The sequence below is a fragment of the Gouania willdenowi genome, chromosome 4, assembly GCF_900634775.1.
Source record: "Gouania willdenowi chromosome 4, fGouWil2.1, whole genome shotgun sequence".
Taxonomy (NCBI): Eukaryota; Metazoa; Chordata; class Actinopteri; order Blenniiformes; family Gobiesocidae; genus Gouania; species Gouania willdenowi.
Genome location: NC_041047.1, coordinates 21453359 through 21481206, shown reverse-complemented (window position 1 = coordinate 21481206; position 27848 = coordinate 21453359). Strand labels below are relative to the sequence as shown.

At 40.7% G+C, this 27848-nt stretch overlaps 2 protein-coding genes and 2 pseudogenes across 2 annotated transcripts; 2 read left to right on the top strand and 2 right to left on the bottom strand.

The window, feature by feature from the left end:
• Positions 1-5081: 5081 nt before the first annotated feature.
• Positions 5082-26009, bottom strand: LOC114461464 (zinc finger protein 227-like). Its single transcript, XM_028443550.1, has 3 exons — positions 24187-26009; positions 17109-17115; positions 5082-5416 (listed from the first exon to the last, which is right to left on the bottom strand). Exons 1-3 carry the CDS (start codon positions 25708-25710, stop codon positions 5202-5204), a joined length of 1746 nt encoding a protein of 581 aa, XP_028299351.1. The 5' UTR covers positions 25711-26009; the 3' UTR covers positions 5082-5201.
• LOC114462728 (uncharacterized) lies at positions 15289-15406 on the top strand (annotated as a pseudogene).
• Positions 16343-19821, bottom strand: LOC114461467 (gastrula zinc finger protein XlCGF26.1-like). Its single transcript, XM_028443555.1, has 2 exons — positions 17303-19821; positions 16343-16630 (listed from the first exon to the last, which is right to left on the bottom strand). Exons 1-2 carry the CDS (start codon positions 18860-18862, stop codon positions 16409-16411), a joined length of 1782 nt encoding a protein of 593 aa, XP_028299356.1. The 5' UTR covers positions 18863-19821; the 3' UTR covers positions 16343-16408.
• LOC114462726 (uncharacterized) lies at positions 22331-22448 on the top strand (annotated as a pseudogene).
• Positions 26010-27848: the final 1839 nt, after the last annotated feature.

Genomic DNA, 27848 nt, shown 5'->3' with positions numbered 1-27848 from the left:
GGGCTCACTTGGAGGACCGCAGGGGCTGGCTTATCTAGCTTCGGGGGGAGGGAAGGGTGAGGTGTGGGGCCTCGCCCGCGCTGGGGCCTCCCCTGGGTTGTGCTGGGTGGGTGTGTGTGGGGGCGTGGCCGGTGGCTCCTGTCCTGGCGGATCCGCGTCGGAAGTGGTTGGTCTGCTGGCTGGGTGCGCCGGGCCCTGTGGGTGCCGTGTCTGGGCGGGGGTGTCCCGGGGGTGGGTCTTTGGGTTTGGCATCTCGGGGCTCGCCCCCCCACCGTCTGCCCGGGGACTGGCTGCGGTTCAGCGGGGTGCCGCGCCGCCTTGGGCGCGGTGGGGCTGGTTGCTGGAGCCCGCTGTCCTCCGGGCTGTGCTGGTGTCGGGGGTGTCTCATGTCGGCGCGTGGGTGATTGGGGGTGGCCTCCGTTGGAGGGGGGTGCTCTGCTGGCGACGTTGGTGTGGGGTTGCGGTGCCTGGCTGGGGGTGCATGGGTTTGCCTGCCTGTCGGTCCGTGGCTGGCGGGGTGGCCCTGCCTGGGTGGTTGGTGGCGTCCTCTCTCGTCGAGGGGGCCGGGGCCGCCTACCTGTGGAGGGTGCTATGTCGTGGTGTCGTGCAGGCCTGCGCTGGCCCTGGTGTGGGGGCTCTCTCCTGCTCGGCGGCCGCCTGCTTTGGCAGGGTGGGTTCGCCTCCTGGGCTGCTGGGGGATGTGGCTGGTGCTTGGTTCCGCCTTTGGGGGGGGGGGGGCGGCATAGTTCGTGGGGGTGCCTCCGGTTGTCCTGCTCGGCACGTCACTGGGGCCCGCAGTGCCGCGTGCCCGTCTGCGCCATCTACCCTCTCCGGTGGCCTGCCATGCAGATGGGCCAGGCTCCTACCAGACAAACCTCCTACATGGGCACTTCACATCACTCACTCCCAGCCTGACCCGGATCTACCATATGGGCAACCTGGGCACGTGCCCAGGGGCCCTCGGGCATAGAGGGGCCCTCTGCCGGCAGAAATAATAATGGTCCAATCAGAATAAAATAATGGTTGTCTACAAGAAATGGACTCTCGTGATTGTCTCCCTTATATGTCAGTTTGTTGACTTGACAGGTAATGATTGGGAGCGGGTGGCAATGCATTGTGTAGATTGGCTAATGATAATGGTGGGTGGGGCTTAGCAGGTGGTTTCCATATATTGTGTATGTAGTGGAAAGTGGCGGAAAATGGACCTCAGCAGCATCAACAAAAAGCCCAGCGGACACGCAAAGCGCAAGAAGAAAAAAGAAAAGGAGGAAAAGGAAGCGACAGCTATAAAAAATGTTATGCCAATTAACAGCTTTTTCAAAAAAGCTAGAATTGAAGAGGAGGGTTTCGAGCTAGCCAGCAGCAATGTTAGCTTGGAAGTGCCTTCTACCAGTGATGCCCAGCCTGAGCTAACGGCGGCAACTATCCTTACCGGAGAAAATGAAGCGGCATCTATGAATGAAGAGCAAGCGGAACAAGGTAATTCCTCAATATCTGAAGACCCTGCACTATGGGGATCGCTTACAGAAAGCACCCGCAAGGAAATTTTATTTAAAGGAATCTCAGCCTTTCAAAATCGGGCGGCTAAATATCCTGCTTCACGGAGGGGGAACGAAGCAGAGGGAAAGACGCGCTCCCTTACTAATGACGCTCTGACCCGGCGCATTTACAATGGGGAAGCTATTCCACGAGAATGGATTATATATTCACCATCAACGGGAGATATTTTTTGCTTTCCTTGCAAAGTGTTTTCACAATGCAACAATGCATTTATTGCGGGGTTTAGCGATTGGAAACACCCGGAGCGAATAACGGAGCATGAAATGAGTGGGGAGCACCGAAGATGCATGCTTTCACTTGCACATCGCAGCAAACATCTGGGCACTGTTGATGCTTCTCTTGGGAGACAGATCGAAGCAGAAGGTCAGTACTGGAAGGATGTTTTGAGGCGTGTAGTTGCCGTGATTAAATTTCTGAGTGAAAGGGGGCTTCCCTTCCGCGGAGATGATGAACTTTTGGGATCTCCTCACAATGGCAATTACCTGGGAATCCTCGAGCTGCTTGCACAGTTTGATCCGTTTTTAAAGGAACATTTGCAGAAGTATGGTCAGAAGGGTCGTGGCAAGCCTTCATATTTGTCATCAACTATATGTGAGGAGTTTATTAATTTAATGGGAGAAAAAACAAAGCAAGCCATTGCTACAGAACTTCAGCAGGCGAAGTATTTCTCTGTTATAGTAGACTCTACACCTGACATGTCTCACGTGGACCAGCTAACTTTTGTGTTCCGATTTGTGAGTGAGACAGGAAAAGTGGTTGAGCGATTCATCGGATTCGAACCAATTCACAGTCACACTGGATCAAGTCTGGCTGAATGTGTGATCAAGATGGTCAGTGACTTGGGGCTGGATCTTTCTAACTGCCGTGGGCAGGCTTATGACAATGCATCAAACATGTCAGGGAAATATAATGGATTGCAAGCTCAGCTCAAGAAGAACAACCCACTAATGCACTACATTCCTTGTGCCGCACATTCTTTGAACTTGGTTGGTGTCAATAGTGTGGAAAATAGCTGTCGGGGAGCAAGCCAGTTTTTTGACTTCCTTCAATCACTATATGCGTTTTGCTCTGCTTCCACCCACCGATGGAATAAGGTGTTCACTGCAGACATCTCACTGACGCTAAAATCCCTCTCCTGTACAAGATGGAGCTGCCGAGGAGACTCCACCAGAGCTCTTTCTGAAAATTATGCTAAAATAGCAAGCTCCTTACAGATGGTAGCCTCGGACGATGAAGAGCGACGGGACACAAGGCGGGAGGCCGCTGCGCTGTGTAACAAGCTTGAGAAGCTGGAGACCGCGCTCATGACCATGTTTTGGGACACTGTGCTGCAACGATTCAAGCTGACAAGCAACAGCTTACAGAAGAGAGAGATGGACCTGATGACTGCTGTGCGGCTTTTGGAGTCACTGCACACTTATGTTGCATCACTAAGAGGACAATTTGGTGACTTTGAGACATCTGCCCGGGCCATCACAGGTGTGACACAGGCCTACCAATCCGAGACCCACCGCGTGAGTAAAAGAAAAACCTTTGATGATGAGACAGTTGACAATGAAGTGGTGCTCACTGGGAGTAAAAAGTTCCAAGTTGAGACATTCAATGTGATTATTGACAGTTTGCTGTCAGGACTGAAGAAACGGCTGGATGCTTATAAAGACATTAATGATCGTTTTGGTGTCCTATTTGACATGGACTGTGCGGACACTGATCTCTTCAAACGGGCCAATGCTCTCTCATCTTCATATCCATCTGACTTGGATAATTCTTTATCTGATGAGCTGATCCAGTTTAGGTCTTTTGTCAGCACTGAGCAAGATAAGACACCTGCAAATCTATTGCAGATTGTGCAGAGGAATGGACTCCAGACAACCTTCCCCAACGTATTTGTTGCTCTCAGGCTTTTTCTCACACTGCCTGTATCCAACTGTGAGGGAGAGAGGTCCTTTTCACAACTAAAAAGAATAAAAAACGAACTCAGGACAACTATGGGTCAGAAGAGACTTTCTGCACTGTCCTTAATGGCCATAGAATCTGAGCTGGTGAGGGAGCTGGACTTTGAGGACTTGATTTGCAACTTTGCAAAGAAAAAGACCAGAAAGAAGAACTTCTAAAGGTAAGAACCATTGTGCTTTATGTGAAGTGAGTAGGCCACTATAAACTCTTATGATTGTGCAGATAATACATGTATTTTGCTTATTCTATTATGCTGTTTGCACAACATGTATCTTCCATAATTCATTGTGGTGTGATGCAGAGAGTTATAGTGCTGCATATTTGTTTTTTTGCAGTGTTAAGTTATCCAGCTGACTTGGTGACAGAATGCAACCTGCACTCAGTTGTGTTATGTGATGGCATTGTTATATCTTCAGTCAGTAACATTTGAGAAGTACTGGTGGAGGTTATGACACTTTATTGTCATAATCCTTAGCCATGCACTGGGCTGTGATGATTTTTTTTATTTCATTGTTGTTGTGTAATTTGTGAGAGAGATGACAGTGCTTGATTTCTCATTCTGGAAAGGTGAGTATATATATATATAAAATAATTGGTGTGAGTATTAGGTTAGAGAAGGGGCCTGGTGAGTCTCAGTGCCCAGGGCCCCTGGTGTTGCTAATCCGGCCTTGCTCCCAGCTGGTCTGGCTCACCCACTTGTTGCACCACACTCACATACCCAACCCTTGGGGGGCTGGATGGTGGGGCTGGGGGTGGAGAGGGCCACCGCCTATGCTACAAAGTAGTGGCACAGGGGCATATTATCTGTGTAATAATAGACAAATTATCCTATGACCTAGTTTTACGTTTTAATTTTTAAACCAGCAATGACGCTAAATGATAATCTCTGACCTTGAAATATGAATATATAATTTTAAATACAAATCATACACTTTGAAAAAATACATTTGCCCTGGTTGGAAAATATATAATTGAATGCATTTTATTTTAAAAATACCAAACAATATATTCATGGAACATTGTATTAAGACAAAACAAATACTTTTTCTAACAATGCGATGTCAAAGAGGGCCACCTGAAGTGTTGCCATCAGGACAAAAGCCACATTTAAAATCTTGTTAAAGTAATGGCTACATTAATAATTAAAAATCTGACAGGTGTCCTTTTACTCATGTACTATAATAGTCTTGCGATAAATCGCCTGTAGTAAACATTGATTAATACAAGATTAGGATGGATTCCAGGCTAGAAGTATAATACCAAAGGATGAGAATGGGACTTTAGTCCTTCTGTATTTCCAAAGTCACAAAATATCTGTTCAGCAATAATTAGGATTATAACATTAGAGTTTGCATTCCTGGAATGAAAAACTACGACTAGACTGACCTCCCAGTGTGTGCAGATACTTCAAGAGCATTTCTTTCTTTTTGAAATTTTTACTTTATTTTTCAACACAAATGATACTTTAATATACAAAGATAAACAATTAACAAAAAATGTTTACAGTTACACTTACAGAAAAAAAATATATCACAAAATAAATGAATTATTATAAATTGGCCAACGATTAAACTTCAACTATTTAAACCTATTAAAAAAAAAAAAAAAAAACACATTTGAAAGTCTTTAATGTGTGGACTCTCTTGTGGACCTTCAGTTCAGACTTTTGTTTAAAACATCCTTTATCATACATCACATTTAAATGGTTTCTCTCCTGTGTGGATTTTCATTTGTGACTGCAGGGAATCCTTATGGGTAAAACAATTCCTACAAAAATCATATTCAAAAGGTTTCTCTCCTGTGTGGATTTTAATGTGTGACTGCAGGTGCTGTTTACGAAGAAAACATTTACTACAAAAACCACATTTAAATAGTTTCTCTCCTGTGTGGATTTTCATGTGTGACTGCAGGCGCCGCTTACTAAGAAAACATTTACTACAAAAACCACATTTAAATGGTTTCTCTCCTGTGTGAATTGTCATGTGTGACACGAGGCTATGCTTTCGACTAAAGCCTTTACTACAAACATCACATTTAAATGGTTTCTGTCCTGTGTGAATTGTCATGTGTGACATAAGGCCATCCTTGTGAGTAAAGCCTTCATTACAAACATCACATTTAAATGGTTTCTCTCCTGTGTGGATTCTCATGTGTCGCTTAAGGTCAGAATTTTGACTGAGACATTTAGAACAAACATCACATTTAAATGGTTTCACTTTGTGGATTCTCATGTGTGACTTAAGTTCAGACTTTCGAAGAAAACGTTTCCTACAAACATCACATTCAAATGTTTTTCCTGTATGGATTGTCATGTGTGTCTGCAGGTGATGCCTATTAATAAACCATTCACTACAATCATCACATTTAAATGGTTTCTCTCCTGTGTGTATTTGTATGTGTGACTGCAGGGAATCTTTACGGGTAAAACATTTCCTACAAACATCACATTCAAAAGGTTTCTCTCCTGTGTGGATTCTCATGTGTGACTGCAGGTGCTGTTTAGTAATAAAACATTTACTACAAACATCACATTTAAATGGTTTCTCTCCTGTGTGGATTCTCATGTGTAACTGCAAGGAAGCTTCACGGTTAAAACATTTCCTACAAAAAGAACATTCAAAGGGTTTCTCTCCTGTGTCGACTCTCAGTTTTGAAGCTGCACTGACTGATGCTTTCTTACCATCCACACATTCAGATGTTATTTTTACCTGAACCTTATTCTTTGAACAAATCTGTTGAAAAGAACTTATCCGTGTTTTGGAAGCTTTACATCCCATTTCAGCATTTTTACTTGAGTCAGACATCTTTCCCTTTTTCATGGTGGAGTCAGAGTCAGCTTCAGTTTCAGACTCTGACAGAGGTATCTGCCAACAATGTTCATCATCATCATCATCATCACTACAACCTCTAGTCTGAGGCGAGTCTGTTTCCGTTCCATTAGGACCATGTAGTACTAAACTGCTTGGATCTGGATCCTGGGCTGTTTCTGGTCCTTTGCTGTTCATTCCCACAGTTTGTTTTTTCATTAATTCATTTAAACTGCAGGTTGAAGGTTCATCTTTAATGTTGAATTCTGTTATTTGTCTCCAGTGTAGCTGGGAGGCCTGAGGCTTCTCCTCTTCATCTTCACATTTAACAGAACAAGCAGCACTGTTTGTCTCCTGCTGCACACAAAGCTGGTTCTCCTCCTGATCTTCACTGATCATCTCTGGTTCCTCCTTAATGTGGAGACGCTCTGGGAGAAGCTGCTCCACGTTCTTCCTCTCACTGAAAACACAGTTAGTGACTGACGACTGCTGGAGATGTAATCTGTGCAGATGAACTTTAGGCATGAAGGCAGCCATGACAAGTTTTTTGTTTTCATCTGTATTTGGAACAGATTGGGAACCTGATCGTCTACTGGTGTTATGGTGGAGACTCTTGTCAGGAAGGATGATTTTCATTTCAGCATCCACTGGAACTTCTTGCACTCCGTGTTCAGTCTCGATGGCTTGTAACAGAGTCTTTTCTTCCTCTGTTGCTCTGCATATTTCTATAGCTCTGTATAATGTTAGGTGTCTTTCCTGGATCAGTCTCTTTTTAAGGTCAGAGTCTGTAATGCTTAACACAAGCTTATCTCTGAGCATGTCATTCTCAATTATTCCAAACTCACAGTGTTTGCTTTTCTGTCGCAGCTCTGTCATGAATGTGTTTACTGATGTCCCTGCTGTCCTCTGATGAGACCAATATTGAACTCGTTCAAAGACAACATTTCTCTGTGGACAGCAGTGATCTTTAAAGGCTTGAAGAACATCCTCCATTGTCAGTTCATCTTCCTCACCTCTAACAGTCAGTGTGTTGTACAATTCCAGTGCATCTTCGCCGATGGTGTGGAGTAAAATATCAATCTTTGCTTTTTCATCTTTCTCCCCTGAGGCCGCTATATACCGCCGAAAGCTTTGTTCCCAGCTGCACCAGTTGTCAGCAGGGTTAGCGGTGAGAGACAGAGGTGACGGTGCTCTGAACTGCTCCATTTCCTCCACTTTGTCTCCCGTCTTTACATTTTTATCTTGTAGCGTGTAGGCGGTGCTAGCTCCTATGCTAGCTCGGTTAGCATTCTGCTCCAGCCTCTCTCTGTGTCTGTAACTCCGTCTTCTAACACCGTGTTGTGCTCTCTTGCTTTACAGTGGAGTTTAAAGGTACTATTATAGTGTTGCTGACTCTGTCTTTAAGCTGATATTAATAACATTCACTATTAGACTCACATGAACACTCCTTGTTTTCCGCTTCGCTCTGTTTTATGAAGGGTTGCTATCTATTCTAAGGAGCAGTACCGCCACCTTCTGCTCAGGAGTGTTGGTCTCTCTCACACACACACACACGCGCACACGCACACACACACCCACGCACACACACACACACACACACACACACACACACACACACACACACACACACAGTGTGACCTCCTAACCTGTATTTCACTGGTGTGTGTGTTGCTGTCTGACCAACTCTCCGGGGTATAGAGGGTTTTCACAGTGCGTCATCTACCGCGTCATCAACCCGGAAGTCGCCATTTTGGAGATACGCAGCAGGTTTACAAAAAGCACACAAACGAGCAAATTCCGAATTTTGAGAGGAAATGGTGAACTACTGCCGTGTTTTTGGCTGTACTAATTATGGAGAACAATGTCTGCATTTTATAGTCAGTAGTTCTACATCAGGAGAGCAGTGACGTGAGACTAGCTCACCATTGTTGAACCAGATGTTATTGGTGTAAATGCAAACACCGCCGCCCTCATCTCCCATCTTGCCTTTAAATCCAGCTTCAGGTAGTCCAGTTGTGTTCTCCAGTGAGCTGAAAAAAAAAAAAAAAAAAAAAAAAAAAAGTGAATGTAACCATGTCGGAAATAAACTGAATAAATAAATAAAAAATAAACACTCCGTGGTCACCATCTTAAAAAAAAAAAAGCACTGTCTTTTGGCTTCAAAAACGTTGAGTGGGAACAGCTACAGTGTACGCCCGTCGCCCACTGGTGTATCCAGGAGAGACGATTTTTCCAGGCTTTATCCCCATCCTGGTTTTGTGCAATAGAGGATTTTCACCGACGTCACTTTCTGGCAGTAACCTGGATGCACTGCCATGCTGGAGGTAAGCGGTTGTTTACACTACATGTTGGAGGCTCACAAAGGTGTACTATGCGATTAATAAATCACAGAAAAGCTCCTCAAAATGCATTATAGATGCAAAAGCATACAGGGGAGGACTTGATCCACAGAAAAGGGCACGATATTAGGGAAAGATAAGGTTTATTGGTGGTGCAGAGCCATGCTGTGTTTTAATGTCAGTGTAGAAATGTAGTTGCTGCAGACTACAAAATCAAATCATTAAATAACCCATGTTAGAAATAAAGGTCAGCACTTCTGCATCACAATAAGAAGGTGGACAAGTCAGAAACATTTACTACTTTATTTTTAATGCATACATGTTACAACTTTTTGATACACTTCACTTGCAAACATCAGGACTAAATCACATATATTTCACTGACAGCAAACTTGCAGGAAATCCTTCCCTCAGAAGAAAATATGAGCCAAACAAGCATATTGTCTGTGTAATAATAGACAAATTATCCTATGACCTAGTTTTACATTTTAATTTTTAAAGACGCTAAATTATAATTTCTAATCATGATATATATATTAAATACAAATCATGCACCTTGAAATAATTAATTTGCCCTGGTTGGAAAACATATAATTGAATGCATTTTATTTTAAAAATATCAAACAATATATTCATGGCAAATTGTATTAAAGCATAATAAATATTTTTTCTAACAATGCGACGTCAAAGAGGGCCACCTAAAGTGTTACCATCAGGACAAAAGACAAATGTATAATCTCCTTGTTAAAGTAATGGCTACATTAATAATAAAAAATCTGACAATTTCGGACCAACATTCTAAGGTGTCCTTTTACTCATGTACTATAATAGTCTTGCGATAAATCTCCTGTAGTAAACATTGATTAATACAATGAGATTAGGATGGATTCCAGGCTAGAAGTATAATACCAAAGGTTGAGAATGGGACTTCAGTTATTCTTTTTTTTCCAGAGTCACAAAACAATATCTGTTCAGCAAACATCATATTTGAAAGTATTTAATGTGTGGACTCTCTTGTGGACCTTCAGTTCAGACTTTTTTTTTTAAAAAACATCCTTTATCAAACATCACATTTAAATGGTTTCTCTCCTGTGTGGATTTTCATGTGTGACTGCAGGGAATCCTTACGGGTAAAACAATTCCTACAAACAGCACATTCAAAGGGTTTCTCTCCTGTGTGGATTCTCATGTGTGACTGCAGGTGCTGTTTGGTAAGAAAACATTTACTACAAAAAACACATTTAAATGGTTTCTCTCCTGTGTGGATTGTCATGTGTGACTTAAGGCTATGCTTTCGACTGAAGCCTTTACTACAAACATCACATTTAAATGGTTTCTCTCCTGTGTGAATTGTCATGTGTGACATAAGGCCAGCCTTGTGAGTAAAGCCTTCACTACAAACATTACATTTAAATGGTTTCTCTCCTGTGTGGATTCTCATGTGTCGCTTCAGATCAGATTTTCGACTGAGACATTTAGAACAAACATCACATTTAAATGGTTTCACATCTTTGTGGATTCTCATGTGCGACTTAAGTTCATAATTTCGAACAAAACCTTTCCTACAAACATCACATTCAAATGTTTTTCCTGTATGGATTGTCATGTGTGTCCGCAGGTGATGCCTATTAATAAAACATTCATTACAATCATCACATTTAAATGGTTTCTCTCCTGTGTGGATTCTTGTGTGTGACTGCAGGGAATCCTTACGGGTAAAACATTTGCTACAAACATCACATTCAAAGGGTTTCTCTCCTGTGTGGATTCTCATGTGTGACTGCAGGTGCTGTTTAATAAGAAAACATTTACTACAAAAAACACATTTAAATGGTTTCTCTCGTGTGTGGATTCTCATGTGTGACTGCATGTGCTGCTTACTAAGAAAACATTTCCTACAAACATCACATTTAAAAGGTTTTTCTCCTGTGTGAATTATCATGTGTGACTTAAGGCCATGCTGCCAAGAAAAGCTTTCACTACAAAATTCACATTTAAACGGTTTCTCACCTGTGTGGATTCTCATGTGTCGCTTAAGATCAGGCTTTCGAATAAAACATTTATTACAAACTTCACATTTAAATGGTTTCTCTTCTGTGTGGATTTTCATGTGTGTCTGCAGGCTAGCCCTACAGGTAAAACATTTCCTACAAACATCACATTCAAATGGTTTGTTTCCCATGTGGACTCTCATGTGTAATTGCCGGGAAGCCTTACGGGCAAAACATTTCCTACAAACATCACATTCAAAGGGTTTCTCTCCTGTGTGGATCATCATGTGTGCCTGCAGGTGACACTTAGTAATAAAACATTTACTACAAACATCACATTTAAATGGTTTCTCTCCTGTGTGGATTCTCATGTGTAACTGCCAGGAAGCTTTACGGGTAAAATATTTCCTACAAAAAGAACATTCAAAGGGTTTCTCTCCTGTGTCGACTCTCAGTTTTGAAGCTGCACTGACTGATGCTTTCTTACCATCCACACATTCAGATGTTATTTTTACCTGAACCTTATTCTTGGAACAAATCTGTTGAAAAGATCGTTTCCGTGTTTTGGAAGCTTTACATCCCATTTCAGCATTTTTACTTGAGTCAGACATCTTTCCCTTTTTCATGGTGGAGTCAGAGTCAGCTTCAGTTTCAGACTCTGACAGAGGTATCTGCCAACAATGTTCATCATCATCATCCTCCCTACAACCTCCAGTCTGAGGCGAGTCTGTTTCCGTTCCATTAGGACCATGTAGTACTAAACTGCTTGGATCTGGATCCTGGGCTGTTTCTGGTCCTTTGCTGTTCATTCCCACAGTTTGTTTTTTCATTAATTCATTTAAACTGCAGGTTGAAGGTTCCTCTTTAATGTTGAATTCTGTTAGTTGTCTCCAGTGTAGCTGGGAGGCCTGAGGCTTCTCCTCTTCATCTTCACATTTAACAGAACAAGCAGCACTGTTTGTCTCCTGCTGCACACAAAGCTGCTTCTCCTCCTGATCTTCACTGATCATCTCTGGTTCCTCCTTAATGTGGAGACGCTCTGGGAGAAGCTGCTCCACGTTCTTCCTCTCACTGAAAACACAGTTAGTGACTGACGACTGCTGGCGATGTAATCTGTGCAGATGAACTTTAGGCATGAAGGCAGCCATGACAAGTTTTTTGTTTTCATCTGTATTTGGAACAGATTGGGAACCTGATCGTCTACTGGTGTTATGGTGGAGACTCTTGTCAGGAAGAATGATTTTCATTTCAGAATCCACTGGAACTTCTTGCACTCCGTGTTCAGTCTTGATGGCTTGTAACAGAGTCTTTTCTTCCTCTGTTGCTCTGCATATTTCTATAGCTCTGTATAATGTTAGGTGTCTTTCCTGGATCAGTCTCTTTTTAAGGTCAGAGTCTGTGATGCTTAACACAAGCTTATCTCTGAGCATGTCATTCTCAATTATTCCAAACTCACAGTGTTTGCTTTTCTGTCGCAGCTCTGTCATGAATGTGTTTACTGATGTCCCTGCTGTCCTCTGATGAGACCAATATTGAACTCGTTCAAAGACAACATTTCTCTGTGGACAGCAGTGATCTTTAAAGGCTTGAAGAACATCCTCCATTGTCAGTTCATCTCCCTCACCTCTAACAGTCAGTGTGTTGTACAATTCCAGTGCATCTTCGTCGATGGTGTGGAGTAAAATATCAATCTTTGCTTTCTCATCTTTCTCCCCTGAGGCCGCTATATACCGCCGAAAGCTTTGTTCCCAGCTGCACCAGTTGTCAGCAGGGTTAGCGGTGAGAGACAGAGGTGACGGTGCTCTGAACTGCTCCATTTCCTCCACTTTGTCTCCCGTCTTTACATTTTTATCTTGTAACGTGTAGGCGGTGCTAGCTCCTATGCTAGCTCGGTTAGCATTCTGCTCCAGCCTCTCTCTGTGTCTGTAACTCCGTCTTCTAACACCGTGTTGTGCTCTCTTGCTTTACAGTGGAGTTTAAAGGTACTATTATAGTGTTGCTGACTCTGTCTTTAAGCTGATATTAATAACATTCACTATTAGACTCACATGGACACTCCTTGTTTTCCCCTTCGCGCTTTCTTCTTCTTCTGCTGTTTTGACTCAGCGGCTTCTTCTTCTACTCTTGTGTTTTATGGCGGGTTGCTATCTATTCCAAAGAGCATTACTGCCACCTTCTGCTCAAGAGTACCAGTCAGACAGACAGACACAAACCAGTTAAATGCAGATTATAGAGGTCACAGTCACACTAACAACGTGCATGAGTTTACTGACACATTTTTTCCCCAAAAAATAAATCTCAGAATTATTAGTAATTAATTGTTTGTATGACCTATGAATATTTCAGCAGATTAGAGCCAAATGCCAAGCACCGATATGAAGGGAAGTTACATCTGGTTGGTTTGGAATCATGTCCATACCAAGCAGTGACGTGCCGTGACCACTAGGGTTGGGTAGGCAGGGCGTTGCAAATCGAGACCACCAATGACAATTTCATATGTTTCTGCTGGCAAGCGTTAGTTCATTTCAACTTTATTTGGATTAAGCAATTTACAACAAAGTCATCTCAATACACTTATCAAAATATAAAATTAATTATAAGAAAGAAAAAACCCAACAACATCCACATGAACAAGCATTTAGCCACCTAACAAAATCAAGATTGTAAAACACCATAAAAGAAACATAAACATTTATTCAATATAGTCTCCACACTGTCCCAAAAAGATATATCTCATGACACGGCAGCGCATCCGTTGTTTGTGTTGGAAACACAGAAACATGGAGAAAATGACAACAACAACGACTCGGAACAGCCTCAATGATGCACATCCACAAAGTCAATCCTTCCATTCACTGTGAAAAATACAAACAATTTTCTGACTTTATCTTTGCTGAAGGTCTGGTAGCTCAGGTGTTGGTCTCCCATTGTCATTTTTCCTCAAAAGAAAGTTTATCTATTGTCTCTAGCAATGTCATCCTGCCTGTAGTGTTATCCCGCCCACTCGCTAGAGCGAGAGAGAACGTAGCAGCTGTAGCAGCCAAGTGGGATCAATTCGCTAATGCACTGTAAACTTACGTATAGCATTTAGGTTAGCGCAGTTATGTCCAAAGGCAGTGTCGAGAGCTGCCTTTTTACGTAAATGGTTTTCATTTTGGAGAACTGACTGCGCATGTGTAAACACATAAAAACATGCTATGGGGCCAGAGGGAGAGCAGCCGTGTGCTTTTGGGAGAGGGTGTGGCCTCCTCCCACCTTACAGCGGAGTGAGACTGCAGCCGTTCCTGGAAATAGCGCTGTCTAGTAATTTGGGCTATGAAACGCACAAAATGCGGACACTTTCAATCTTACTGGCTATCGGAAATGGAAACATAAATCATTTATAATTATATTATGATTAAAACAAATAATCAAAATATCGATTCACCCTTGGGAAGGCACTGCCTACCTTGCCGACCCTGACTGCTTGTCACTGATACCAAGCACCTCAAGGTTCATGGAAAAACCACCCGACGACATGGCCAGATCTCCAATGGCCTGATATTTACCAGTACCTCATTAACAGCCTTGGAGTCTACATAATGGTGGAGATGAGGACTTACAAAAGCTTGGATGCATACATTTTCTTTAAGGTAGGCTTATGTATATGTTTTTGTGTCTATATAGGCCTGTGTCATCATGATTATTGGCTCGTTGCGCGATATGGCTATGCTAGGCTAGCACCGCTAATAATATAATAATAATAATAGTCTAAATGAAAAGATAAATGGGTTAATGAAGCACATTTGTTTATTTAATATAGCTACAGTTCATATACAAGTCAACGCATTGCATATTTACTGTTAATTTCACATTGTTTGTCTTCAAGTTGGACATACTAGCCATAAACATTTCAGTCATTACTGAATAAATTACAATTTAAATGTAGGCTAATTCATAATCAATGTCATAAAATCAGTCAGGAAGAAATAAGATCCGGCAACCTTCAAGTTGATTGTGATTTATAAACAGAAACAGGCGTGGGAAGTACGTGCGCCCTTGTTTATAAATCATTAAATAAAATTTGTACGCACTTCCTGGTTTTTAGCGTACGTCAGCTAGGTGCTTACCGAGGCACACTTTTTTAAATGAGGCCCCAGATCACATGTATTCATTGACAGCAAAATTGCAGGAAATCCTTCCTTCAGAAAAAAATATGAGCCAAACAAGCAAAGTCTGTGTAATAATAGACAAATTATCCTAACATAGTTTTACATTTTAAATTTTAAACCAGTATTGACGCTAAATAATAATTTCTAATCATGAAATATATATATTTTACATACAAATCAAACACCTTGAAAAATGCAATGTGCCCTGGTTGGGAAATATATAATTGAATGCATTTTAATGCATAAAAATAAAAAAATTTGTGGAACATTGTATCAAGACAAAATAAATACTTTTTCTAACAATGTTATGTCAAAGAGGGCCACCTGAAGTGTTGCCATCAGGACAAAAGACACATTTATAATCTCCTTGTTAAAGTAATAATTAAGAATCTGACAATTTTTGGCCAAAATTCTAAGGTGTCCTTTTACTCATGTACTATAATTCTTGCAATAAATCGCCTGTAGTAAAAATTGAGTAATACAATACTGTGGCCACACCAGCCTGTCATTGCCCGATTCCGGTAGATCTCGGAAGCTAAGCAGGTCTGGGCCTGGTTAGTAGTTGGATGGGTGACCACTGAGAATTCCAGGTGCCACAGTGGGGTGGCAGTCACTCCAGTTGTATCTGTCATTGTGTCCTTGGGCAAGGTACTTCACCTACATTGCCTACTATGAACGTAGTGTGTGATAGAGTGTTGGTGGTGGTCGGAGGGTCCGATGGCGCACTATGGCAGCCTCGCTTCTGTCAGTCTGCCCCAGGGCAGCTGTGGCTACAATAGTAGTACCACTAAGTGTGGAGTGAAAGAATAATGCCTTAATTCTTTAAAGCGTCTTTGAGTGTCTATGATAAAGCGCTATATAAAATTGATGCATTATTATTATTATTAGAATGGATTCCAGGCTAGAAGTATAATACCAAAGGATGAGAATGGGACTTTAGTCCTTCTGTATTTCCAAAGTCACAAAATATCTGTTCAGCAATAATTAGGGTTATAAGATTAGAGTTTGCATTCCTGGAATGAAAAACTAGGACTAGACTGACCTCCCAGTGTGTGCAGATACTTCACAAGCATTTCTTTCTTTTTGAAATTTTTACTGTATTTTTTAACACAAATGAGACTTTAATATTCAATGGTAAACAATTAACACAAAATGTTTACAGTTACACTTACAGAAGAAAAAAAATCTGCAAAATAAATTAATATAAACTTGCTAACGATTAAACTTAAATCTTCAACTACTTAAACCTATAATAATAATAATTTAAAACTATTAAGAAAGTATTTACTTCACACGTCTCATTTGAAAGTAAATAAATCAGAAGAAACGAGGTTGGATGTAAAATTATCTGTGTTCAAATTAGGGGACGGATCTGGATAAGCATAATGCTTTTTTCCGTCGCCCTTTCCGGCATGAAAAAGACCATGTCGGAAATGAACTGAATAAATAAATAAATAATAAATAAATAAAGTCTTGTGGACTCTTGTGGACCTTCAGTTCAGACGTTTGTTTAATACATCATTTATCAAACATCACATTTGAATGGTTGATCTCCTGTGTGGATTCTCATGTGTAACTTAAGTTCAATCTTTCGAACAAAACATTTACAAACATGATACATCAAATTTAAATGGTTTCTCTCCTGTGTGGATTTTCATGTGTGACTGCAGGCAATCCTTACGGGTAAAACATTTCCTACAAACATCACATTCAAAGGGTTTCTCTCCTGTGTGGATTCTAATGTGTGACTGCAGGTGCTGCTTACTAAGAAAACATTTACTACAAAAACCACATTTAAATGGTTTCTCTCCTGTGTGGATTCTCATGTGTCGCTTAAAGATGACCGTATCGTTAAAACATTTGCTACAAACATCACATTCAAATGGTTTCTCTTCTGTGTGGATTCTCCCGTGTCTCTTCAGGCTAGACTGAGAGGTAAAGCATTTCCTACAAACATCACATTCAAACGGTTTCTGTCCTGTGTGGATTCTCCCGTGTCTCTTCAGGCTAGACTGACAGGAAAAGCATTTCCTACAAACATCACATTCAAACGGATTCTGTCCTGTGTGGATTGTCATGTGTGACATAAGGCTACGCTCTCGAATAAAGCCTTCATTACAAACATCACATTTAAATGGTTTATCTCCTGTGTGGATTCTCATGTGTCGCTTCAGGTCAGAATTTCGACTGAGACATTTAGAACAAATATCACATTTAAATGGTTTCACTTCTTTGTGGATTCTCATGTGTGACTTGAGTTCAGACTTTCGAACAAAACCTTTCTTACAAACATCACATTGAAATGTTTTTTCTTTTGTATGGCTTGTCATGTGTGTATGCAGGTGATGCCTAGTAATAAAACATTCACTACAAACATCACATTTGAATGGTTTCTCTCCTGTGTGGATTCTCATGTGTGACTGCAGGGAATCCTTACGGGTAAAACATTTCCTACAAACATCACATTTAAATGGTTTCTCTCCTGTGTGGATTCTCATGTGTGACTGCAGGTGCTGTTTAATAAGAAAACATTTACTACAAAAACCACATTTAAATGGTTTCTCTCCTGTGTGGATTCTCACGTGTCGCTTAAGGATGACCTCATCGTGAAAACATTTGCTACAAAAATCACATTGAAATGGTTTATCTTCTTTGTGGATTCTCATGTGTCGCTTAAGATCAGACTTTCGAATAAAACATTTCCTACAAACATCACATTCAAATGGTTTCTCTCCCGTGTGGATTCTCATGTGTGACTGCAGGTAATGCTTATTGATAAAACATTTACTACAAACACCACATTTAAATGGTTTCTCTCCTGTGTGAATTATCATGTGTGACTTAAGGCCATGCTGCCAAGAAAAGCCTTCACTACAAACTTCACATTTAAAGGGTTTATCTCCTGTGTGGATTGCCATGTGTCGCTGAAGGTTAAGCTTTTGAATAAAACATTTATTACAAACTTCACATTTAAAGGGTTTCTCTTCTTTGTGGATTTTCATGTGTGTCTGCAGGCTAGCCCTAAAGGTAAAACATTTCCTACAAACATCACATTCAAATGGTTTGTTTCCTGTGTGGACTCTCATGTGTAACTGCAGGGAAGCCTTACGGGCAAAACATTTCCTACAAACAGAACATGCAAAGGGTTTCGCTCCTGAGTGGATTATCATGTGTGACTGCAGGTGATGCTTAATCATAAAACATTTACTACAAACATCACATTTAAATGGTTTCTCTCCTGTGTGGATTCTCATGTGTAACTGCCGGGAAGCGTTACGGGTAAAACATTTCCTACAAAAGGAACATTCAAAGGGTTTCTCTCCTGTGTCGACTCTCAGTTTTGAAGCTGCACTGACTGATGCTTTCTTACCATCCACACATTCAGATGTTATTTTTACCTGAACCTTATTATTTAGACAAATCTGTTGAAAAGAACGTTTCCGTGTTTTGGAAGCTTTACATCCCATTTCAGCATTTTTATTTGAGTCAGACATCTTTCCCTTTTTCCTGGTGGAGTCAGAGTCAGCTTCAGTTTCAGACTCTGACAGAGGTATCTGCCAACAATGTTCATCATCATCATCATCATCATCACTACAACCTCTAGTCTGAGGCGAGTCTGTTTCCGTTCCATTAGGACCATGTAGTACTAAACTGCTTGGATCTGGATCCTGGGCTGTTTCTGGTCCTTTGCTGTTCATTCCCACTGTTTGTTTTTTCATTAATTCATTTAAACTGCAGGTTGAAGGGTCATCTTTAATGTTGAATTCTGTTAGTTGTCTCCAGTGTAGCTGGGAGGCCTGAGGCTTCTCCTCTTCATCTTCACATTTAACAGAACAAGCAGCACTGTTTGTCTCCTGCTGCACACAAAGATGGTTCTCCTCCTGACCTTCACTGATCATCTCTGGTTCCTCCTTAATGTGGAGACGCTCTGGGAGAAGCTGCTCCACGTTCTTCCTCTCACTGAAAACACAGTTAGTGACTGACGACTGCTGGAGATGTAATCTGTGCAGATGAACTTTAGGCATGAAGGCAGCCATGACAAGTTTTTTTGTTTTCATCTGTATTTGGAACAGATTGGGAACCTGATCGTCTACTGGTGTTATGGTGGAGACTCTTGTCAGGAAGGATGATTTTCATTTCAGCATCCACTGGAACTTCTTGCACTCCGTGTTCAGTCTCGATGGCTTGTAACAGAGTCTTTTCTTCCTCTGTTGCTCTGCATATTTCTATAGCTCTGTATAATGTTAGACGTCTTTCCTGTATCAGTCTCTTTTTAAGGTCAGAGTCTGTGATGCTTAACACAAGCTTATCTCTGAGCATGTCATTCTCAATTATTCCAAACTCACAGTGTTTGCTTTTCTGTCGCAGCTCTGTCATGAATGTGTTTACTGATGTCCCTGCTGTCCTCTGATGAGACCAATATTGAACTCGTTCAAAGACAACATTTCTCTGTGGACAGCAGTGATCTTTAAAGGCTTGAAGAACATCCTCCATTGTCAGTTCATCTCCCTCACCTCTAACAGTCAGTGTGTTGTACAATTCCAGTGCATCTTCGCCGATGGTGTGGAGTAAAATATCAATCTTTGCTTTTTCATCTTTCTCCCCTGAGGCCGCTATATACCGCCGAAAGCTTTGTTCCCAGCTGCACCAGTTGTCAGCAGGGTTAGCGGTGAGAGACAGAGGTGACGGTGCTCTGAACTGCTCCATTTCCTCCACTTTGTCTCCCGTCTTTACATTTTTATCTTGTAACGTGTAGGCGGTGCTAGCTCCTATGCTAGCTCGGTTAGCATTCTGCTCCAGCCTCTCTCTGTGTCTGTAACTCCGTCTTCTAACACCGTGTTGTGCTCTCTTGCTTTACAGTGGAGTTTAAAGGTACTATTATAGTGTTGCTGACTCTGTCTTTAAGCTGATATTAATAACATTCACTATTAGACTCACATGGACACTCCTTGTTTTCCCCTTCGCTCTTTCTTCTTCTTCTGCTGTTTTGTCTCAGCGGCTTCTTCTTCTACTCTTGTGTTTTATGGCGGGTTGCTATCTATTCCAAAGAGCATTACTGCCACCTTCTGCTCAAGAGTACCAGTCAGACAGACAGACACAAACCAGTTAAATGCAGATTATAGAGGTCACAGTCACACTAACAACGTGCATGAGTTTACTGACACATTTTTTCCCCAAAAAATAAATCTCAGAATTACTAGTAATTAATTGTTTGTATGACCTATGAATATTTCAGCAGATTAGAGCCAAATGCCAAGCACCGATATGAAGGGAAGTTACATCTGGTTGGTTTGGAATCATGTCCATACCAAGCAGTGACGTGCCGTGACCACTAGGGTTGGGTAGGCAGGGCGTTGCAAATCGAGACCACCAATGACAATTTCATATGTTTCTGCTGGCAAGCGTTAGTTCATTTCAACTTTATTTGGATTAAGCAATTTACAACAAAGTCATCTCAATACACTTATCAAAATATAAAATTAATTATAAGAAAGAAAAAACCCAACAAGATCCACATGAACAAGCATTTAGCCACCTAACAAAATCAAGATTGTAAAACACCATAAAAGAAACATAAACATTTATTCAATATAGTCTCCACACTGTCCCAAAAAGATATATCTCATGACACGGCAGAGCATCCGTTGTTTGTGTTGGAAACACAGAAACATGGAGAAAATGACAACAACAACAACTCGGAACAGCCTCAATGATGCGCATCCACAAAGTCAATCCTTCCATTCACTGTGAAAAATACAAACAATTTTCTGACTTTACCTTTGCTGAAGGTCTGGTAGCTCAGGTGTTGGTCTCCCATTGTCATTTTTCCTCAAAAGAAAGTTTATCTATTGTCTCTAGCAATGTCATCCTGCCTGTAGTGTTATCCCGCCCACTCGCTAGAGCGAGAGAGAACGTAGCAGCTGTAGCAGCCACGTGGGATCAATTCGCTAATGCACTGTAAACTTACGTATAGCATTTAGGTTAGCGCAGTTATGTCCAAAGGCAGTGTCGAGAGCTGCCTTTTTACGTAAATGGTTTTCAGTTTGGAGAACTGACTGCGCATGTGTAAACACATAAAAACATGCTATGGGGCCAGAGGGAGAGCAGCCGTGTGCTTTTGGGAGAGGGTGTGGCCTCCTCCCACCTTACAGCGGAGTGAGACTGCAGCCGTTCCTGGAAATAGCGCTGTCTAGTAATTTGGGCTATGAAACGCACAAAATGCGGACACTTTCAATCTTACTGGCTATCGGAAATGGAAACATAAATCATTTATAATTATATTGTGATTAAAACAAATAATCAAAATTTCGATTCACCCTTGGGAAGGCACTGCCTACCTTGCCTACCCTGACTGCTTGTCACTGATACCAAGCACCTCAAGGTTCATGGAAAAACCACCCGACGACATGGCCAGATCTCCAATGGCCTGATATTTACGAGTACCTCATTAACAGCCTTGGAGTCTACATAATGGTGAAGGTGAGGACTTACAAAAGCTTGGATGCATACATTTTCTTTAAGGTAGGCTTATGTATATGTTTTTGTGTCTATATAGGCCTGTGTCATCATGATTATTGGCTCGTTGCGCGATATGGCTATGCTAGGCTAGCACCGCTAATAATATAATAATAATAATACAGTCTAAATGAAAAGATAAATGGGTTAATGAAGCACATTTGTTTATTTAATATAGCTACAGTTCATAAACAAGTCAACGCATTGCATATTTACTGTTAATTTCACATTGTTTGTCTTCAAGTTGGACATACTAGCCATAAACATTTCAGTCATTACTGAATAAATTACAATTTAAATGTAGGCTAATTCATAATCAATGTCATAAAATCAGTCAGGAAGAAATTAGATCCGGCAACCTTCGAGTTGATTGTGATTTATAAACAGAAACAGGCGTGGGAAGTACGTGCGCCCTTGTTTATAAATCATTAAAAAAGATTCGTACGCACTTCCTGGTTTTTAGCGTACGTCAGCTAGGTGCTTACCGAGGCACACTTTTTTAAATGAGGCCCCAGATCACATGTATTCATTGACAGCAAAATTGCAGGAAATCCTTCCTTCAGAAAAAAATATGAGCCAAACAAGCAAAGTCTGTGTAATAATAGACAAATTATCCTAACATAGTTTTACATTTTAAATTTTAAACCAGTATTGACGCTAAATAATAATTTCTAATCATGAAATATATATATTTTACATACAAATCAAACACCTTGAAAAATGCAATGTGCCCTAGTTGGGAAATATATAATTGAATGCATTTTAATGCATAAAAATACCAAATTTGTGGAACATTGTATCAAGACAAAATAAATACTTTTTCTAACAATGTTATGTCAAAGAGGGCCACCTGAAGTGTTTCCATCAGGACAAAAGACACATTTATAATCTCCTTGTTAAAGTAATAATTAAGAATCTGACAATTTTTGGCCAAAATTCTAAGGTGTCCTTTTACTCATGTACTATAATTCTTGCAATAAATCGCCTGTAGTAAAAATTGAGTAATACAATACTGTGGCCACACCAGCCTGTCATTGCCCGATTCCGGTAGATCTCGGAAGCTAAGCAGGTCTGGGCCTGGTTAGTAGTTGGATGGGTGACCACTGAGAATTCCAGGTGCCACAGTGGGGTGGCAGTCGCTCCAGTTGTATCTGTCATTGTGTCCTTGGGCAAGGCACTTCACCTACATTGCCTACTATGAACGTAGTGTGTGATAGAGTGTTGGTGGTGGTCGGAGGGTCCGATGGCGCACTATGGCAGCCTCGCTTCTGTCAGTCTGCCCCAGGGCAGCTGTGGCTACAATAGTAGTACCACTAAGTGTGGAGTGAAAGAATAATGCCTTAATTCTTTAAAGCGTCTTTGAGTGTCTATGATAAAGCGCTATATAAAATTGATGCATTATTATTATTAGAATGGATTCCAGGCTAGAAGTATAATACCAAAGGATGAGAATGGGACTTTAGTCCTTCTGTATTTCCAAAGTCACAAAATATCTGTTCAGCAATAATTAGGGTTATAAGATTAGAGTTTGCATTCCTGGAATGAAAAACTAGGACTAGACTGACCTCCCAGTGTGTGCAGATACTTCACCAGCATTTCTTTCTTTTTGAAATTTTTACTGTATTTTTTAACACAAATGAGACTTTAATATTCAATGGTAAACAATTAACACAAAATGTTTACAGTTACTTACAGAAGAAAAAAAATCTGCAAAATAAATTAATATAAACTTGCTAACGATTAAACTTAAATCTTCAACTACTTAAACCTATAATAATAATAATTTAAAACTATTAAGAAAGTATTTACTTCACACGTCACATTTGAAAGTCTTGTGGACTCTTGTGGACCTTCAGTTCAGACCTTTGTTTAATACATCCTTTATCAAACATCACATTTGAATGGTTGATCTCCTGTGTGGATTCTCATGTGTAACTTAAGTTCAATCTTTCGAACAAAACATTTACAAACATGATACATCAAATTTAAATGGTTTCTCTCCTGTGTGGATTTTCATGTGTGACTGCAGGCAATCCTTACGGGTAAAACATTTCCTACAAACATCACATTCAAAGGGTTTCTCTCCTGTGTGGATTCTAATGTGTGACTGCAGGTACTGTTTACTAAGAAAACATTTACTACAAAAACCACATTTAAATGGTTTCTCTCCTGTGTGGATTGTCATGTGTGACTTAAGGCTATGCTTTCGACTGAAGCCTTTACTACAAACATCACATTTAAATGGTTTCTCTCCTGTGTGAATTGTCATGTGTGACATAAGGCCAGCCTTGTGAGTAAAGCCTTCACTACAAACATCACATTTGAATGGTTTCTCTCCTGTGTGGATTCTCATGTGTGACTGCAGGGAATCCTTACGGGTAAAACATTTCCTACAAACATCACATTTAAATGGTTTCTCTCCTGTGTGGATTCTCATGTGTGACTGCAGGTGCTGTTTAATAAGAAAACATTTACTACAAAAACCACATTTAAATGGTTTCTCTCCTGTGTGGATTCTCACGTGTCGCTTAAGGATGACCTCATCGTGAAAACATTTGCTACAAAAATTACATTGAAATGGTTTATCTTCTTTGTGGATTCTCATGTGTCGCTTAAGATCAGACTTTCGAATAAAACATTTCCTACAAACATCACATTCAAAGGGTTTCTCTCCCGTGTGGATTCTCATGTGTGACTGCAGGTAATGCTCATTGATAAAACATTTACTACAAACACCACATTTAAATGGTTTCTCTCCTGTGTGAATTATCATGTGTGACTTAAGGCCATGCTGCCAAGAAAAGCCTTCACTACAAACTTCACATTTAAAGGGTTTATCTCCTGTGTGGATTGCCATGTGTCGCTGAAGGTTAAGCTTTTGAATAAAACATTTACTACAAACATCACATTTAAATGGTTTCTCTCCTGTGTGGATTCTCATGTGTAACTGCCGGGAAGCGTTACGGGTAAAACATTTCCTACAAAAGGAACATTCAAAGGGTTTCTCTCCTGTGTCGACTCTCAGTTTTGAAGCTGCACTGACTGATGCTTTCTTACCATCCACACATTCAGATGTTATTTTTACCTGAACCTTGTTCTTTGAACAAATCTGTTGAAAAGAACTTATCCATGTTTTGGAAGCTTTACATCCCATTTCAGCATTTTTACTTGAGTCAGACATCTTTCCCTTTTTCCTGGTGGAGTCAGAGTCAGCTTCAGTTTCAGACTCTGACAGAGGTATCTGCCAACAATGTTCATCATCATCATCATCATCACTACAACCTCTAGTCTGAGGCGAGTCTGTTTCCGTTCCATTAGGACCATGTAGTACTAAACTGCTTGGATCTGGATCCTGGGCTGTTTCTGGTCCTTTGCTGTTCATTCCCACAGTTTGTTTTTTCATTAATTCATTTAAACTGCAGGTTGAAGGTTCATCTTTAATGTTGAATTCTGTTAGTTGTCTCCAGTGTAGCTGGGAGGCCTGAGGCTTCTCCTCTTCATCTTCACATTTAACAGAACAAGCAGCACTGTTTGTCTCCTGCTGCACACAAAGCTGGTTCTCCTCCTGACCTTCACTGATCATCTCTGGTTCCTCCTTAATGTGGAGACGCTCTGGGAGAAGCTGCTCCACGTTCTTCCTCTCACTGAAAACACAGTTAGTGACTGACGACTGCTGGAGATGTAATCTGTGCAGATGAACTTTAGGCATGAAGGCAGCCATGACAAGTTTTTTGTTTTCATCTGTATTTGGAACAGATTGGGAACCTGATCGTCTACTGGTGTTATGGTGGAGACTCTTGTCAGGAAGAATGATTTTCATTTCAGAATCCACTGGAACATCTTGCACTCCGTGTTCAGTCTCGATGGCTTGTAACAGAGTCTTTTCTTCCTCTGTTGCTCTGCATATTTCTATAGCTCTGTATAATGTTAGACATCTTTCCTGTATCAGTCTCTTTTTAAGGTCAGAGTCTGTGATGCTTAACACAAGCTTATCTCTGAGCATGTCATTCTCAATTATTCCAAACTCACAGTGTTTGCTTTTCTGTCGCAGCTCTGTCATGAATGTGTTTACTGATGTCCCTGCTGTCCTCTGATGAGACCAATATTGAACTCGTTCAAAGACAACATTTCTCTGTGGACAGCAGTGATCTTTAAAGGCTTGAAGAACATCCTCCATTGTCAGTTCATCTCCCTCACCTCTAACAGTCAGTGTGTTGTACAATTCCAGTGCATCTTCGCCGATGGTGTGGAGTAAAATATCAATCTTTGCTTTTTCATCTTTCTCCCCTGAGGCCGCTATATACCGCCGAAAACTTTGTTCCCAGCTGCACCAGTTGTCAGCAGGGTTAGCGGTGAGAGACAGAGGTGACGGTGCTCTGAACTGCTCCATTTCCTCCACTTTGTCTCCCGTCTTTACATTTTTATCTTGTAGCGTGTAGGCGGTGCTAGCTCCTATGCTAGCTCGGTTAGCATTCTGCTCCAGCCTCTCTCTGTGTCTGCAACTCCGTCTTCTAACACCGTGTTGTGCTCTCTTGCTTTACAGTGGAGTTTAAAGGTACTATTATAGTGTTGCTGACTCTGTCTTTAAGCTGATATTAATAACATTCACTATTAGACTCACATGGACACTCCTTGTTTTCCCCTTCGCTCTTTCTTCTTCTGCTGCTGCTTTGCCTCAGCGGCTTCTTCTTCTACTCTTGTGTTTTATGGCGGTCTGATACCAAGGAGCTTTACCACCACCTGCTGCACAGGAGTGTTAGTCAGACAGCAACACACACACACACACACACACCCACACACACACACACACACACACACCACCACACACACACACACACACACACACACACACACACACAGCAGTGAAATCTCATAGAATTGTTAGTAATTAAGTGTTAATGTATATATATATATATATATATATATATATATATATATATATATAGTATATATATATATATATATATAGTATATATAATTTTTAAAAATATATATCTTTATTAGACACAATGCATTTATGGGTTGGGTTGCATTGTGGGGCAGATGCAAGAGAAACATAATTAAGGAACATTGAACTACGCTCAAATATACAAAGTAAAAATAATGCAAGGGGTTATGAAAAGTAAAGTACAGAGTACAGACAAAAATATGTAAACAATATAAACACCAACAAGAGAAAAATTTAACGAAAAGTTGAAGTTTCTGCATATATATGGTTTTAACAGCCATACTTTTTTTTCGCGCAGTTTTTCTTGTTTAAAGTGAACATATGTCTGTCCATATCTTTTTTAAATACAACAAAGGTGGGTTTGGCTTTTGTGTATTTAGCTAAATTAATGTGATATTTGGCCAACATAATAATAAGATTAACACAAAAGATATATATTCGGTCAAATGCAGCGCTTAGGGGCGCAGCCGTCTTGCAAATTTAATGTCTTTTGGTGCCAGAGTTTGCGCAGTAGGGTCCGGTGGGAGGAGCCCTGGTAATTCGCCCTGCCCATTTATCGTACTGCCATGATGATTTATGCAACCCAGCTACGCCAAGAACTTTAGTATTTTTCCCATTGGAAATTCTACTAAAGTATTGTTCAGATGATCAGATTATAGAGGTTAGTAATAGTACTAGTAGCTCAAAAATAAATAAATAAACAAAATAAAACTGCAAAGAAATTTGGTTACTCTGTAAAATGTGCAAAATAAAGCTATTCTATTCATTATTCTCCAATGGCAGCATGCTCTGTATCTTGTACCCATCCACTTACAAAATTATTGTATGAGTCCAGAGTCTTTCTTCCTCTTAATTTGTCAAAAGTGTACCCTTTAACGGTGTGGATGAGAAACTTGGCAATGTCCATTTCCTGAATATCGGGGTGCGCCGGCGGGTGACCCCTCCACTTTAGACATTGTATATAAGGACCCTTTCCATTGATTTAACGCAATTTCTCATCATATCTTGCCTTGCAAAGATTGTCTAATGTGTCCCTGTAAATAACCTTCACCTTGTTGCCAGGCTTGGAGGAAGTTGTCATCATTATCTCAACACAAAAGACTCAAAAAGACTTGGTCAATGAACAGGCGGGACACATAAACATGACAGCTTGACACACAATATGGCGGCGCGGCGCGGAGGATCATGGGTAATTTGGGAAACGAAAACCCATCTAGCAAGACATACTTCCTATGGACACTGCACTTGTATATGACAATATATAAATTGAGGAAGGCGTGATATCATCAAATAGCTGGGCAGCACTCACAAGTATATCATCAATGAAATCTTGCAAACAGGAGTTGATTTATAAGATACACAGTTTGATAAATAAAATCCAGAAAACAGGAAGGAATATGTGTTTTGTCTGGGTTCCAGCTCATGTTGGAATTGAAAGAAATGAGAAGGTGGACAATTAGCTATAAGCAGTCTCTCAAATTGTATCATTTGTGGTTAAGTTGAGCAAAGCTGAAGGAACAACACGAGTTAAGAAACATATCATAAACAGGAGGCAAGAATATTGGGAATTTCAAGAGACA

Coding starts and splice junctions, on each gene's coding strand:
- LOC114461464 (XM_028443550.1), bottom strand. CDS start 25,710: ATGGAGCAGTTCAGAGCACCGTCACCTCTGTCTCTCACCGCTAACCCT.
- LOC114461467 (XM_028443555.1), bottom strand. CDS start 18,862: ATGAAAACAAAAAAACTTGTCATGGCTGCCTTCATGCCTAAAGTTCAT. Junction 16,631..17,302: donor AACAGCACCTGCAGTCACAC/ATGAGAATCCAC, acceptor TTTAAGCGACAC/ATGAGAATCCACACAGGAGA.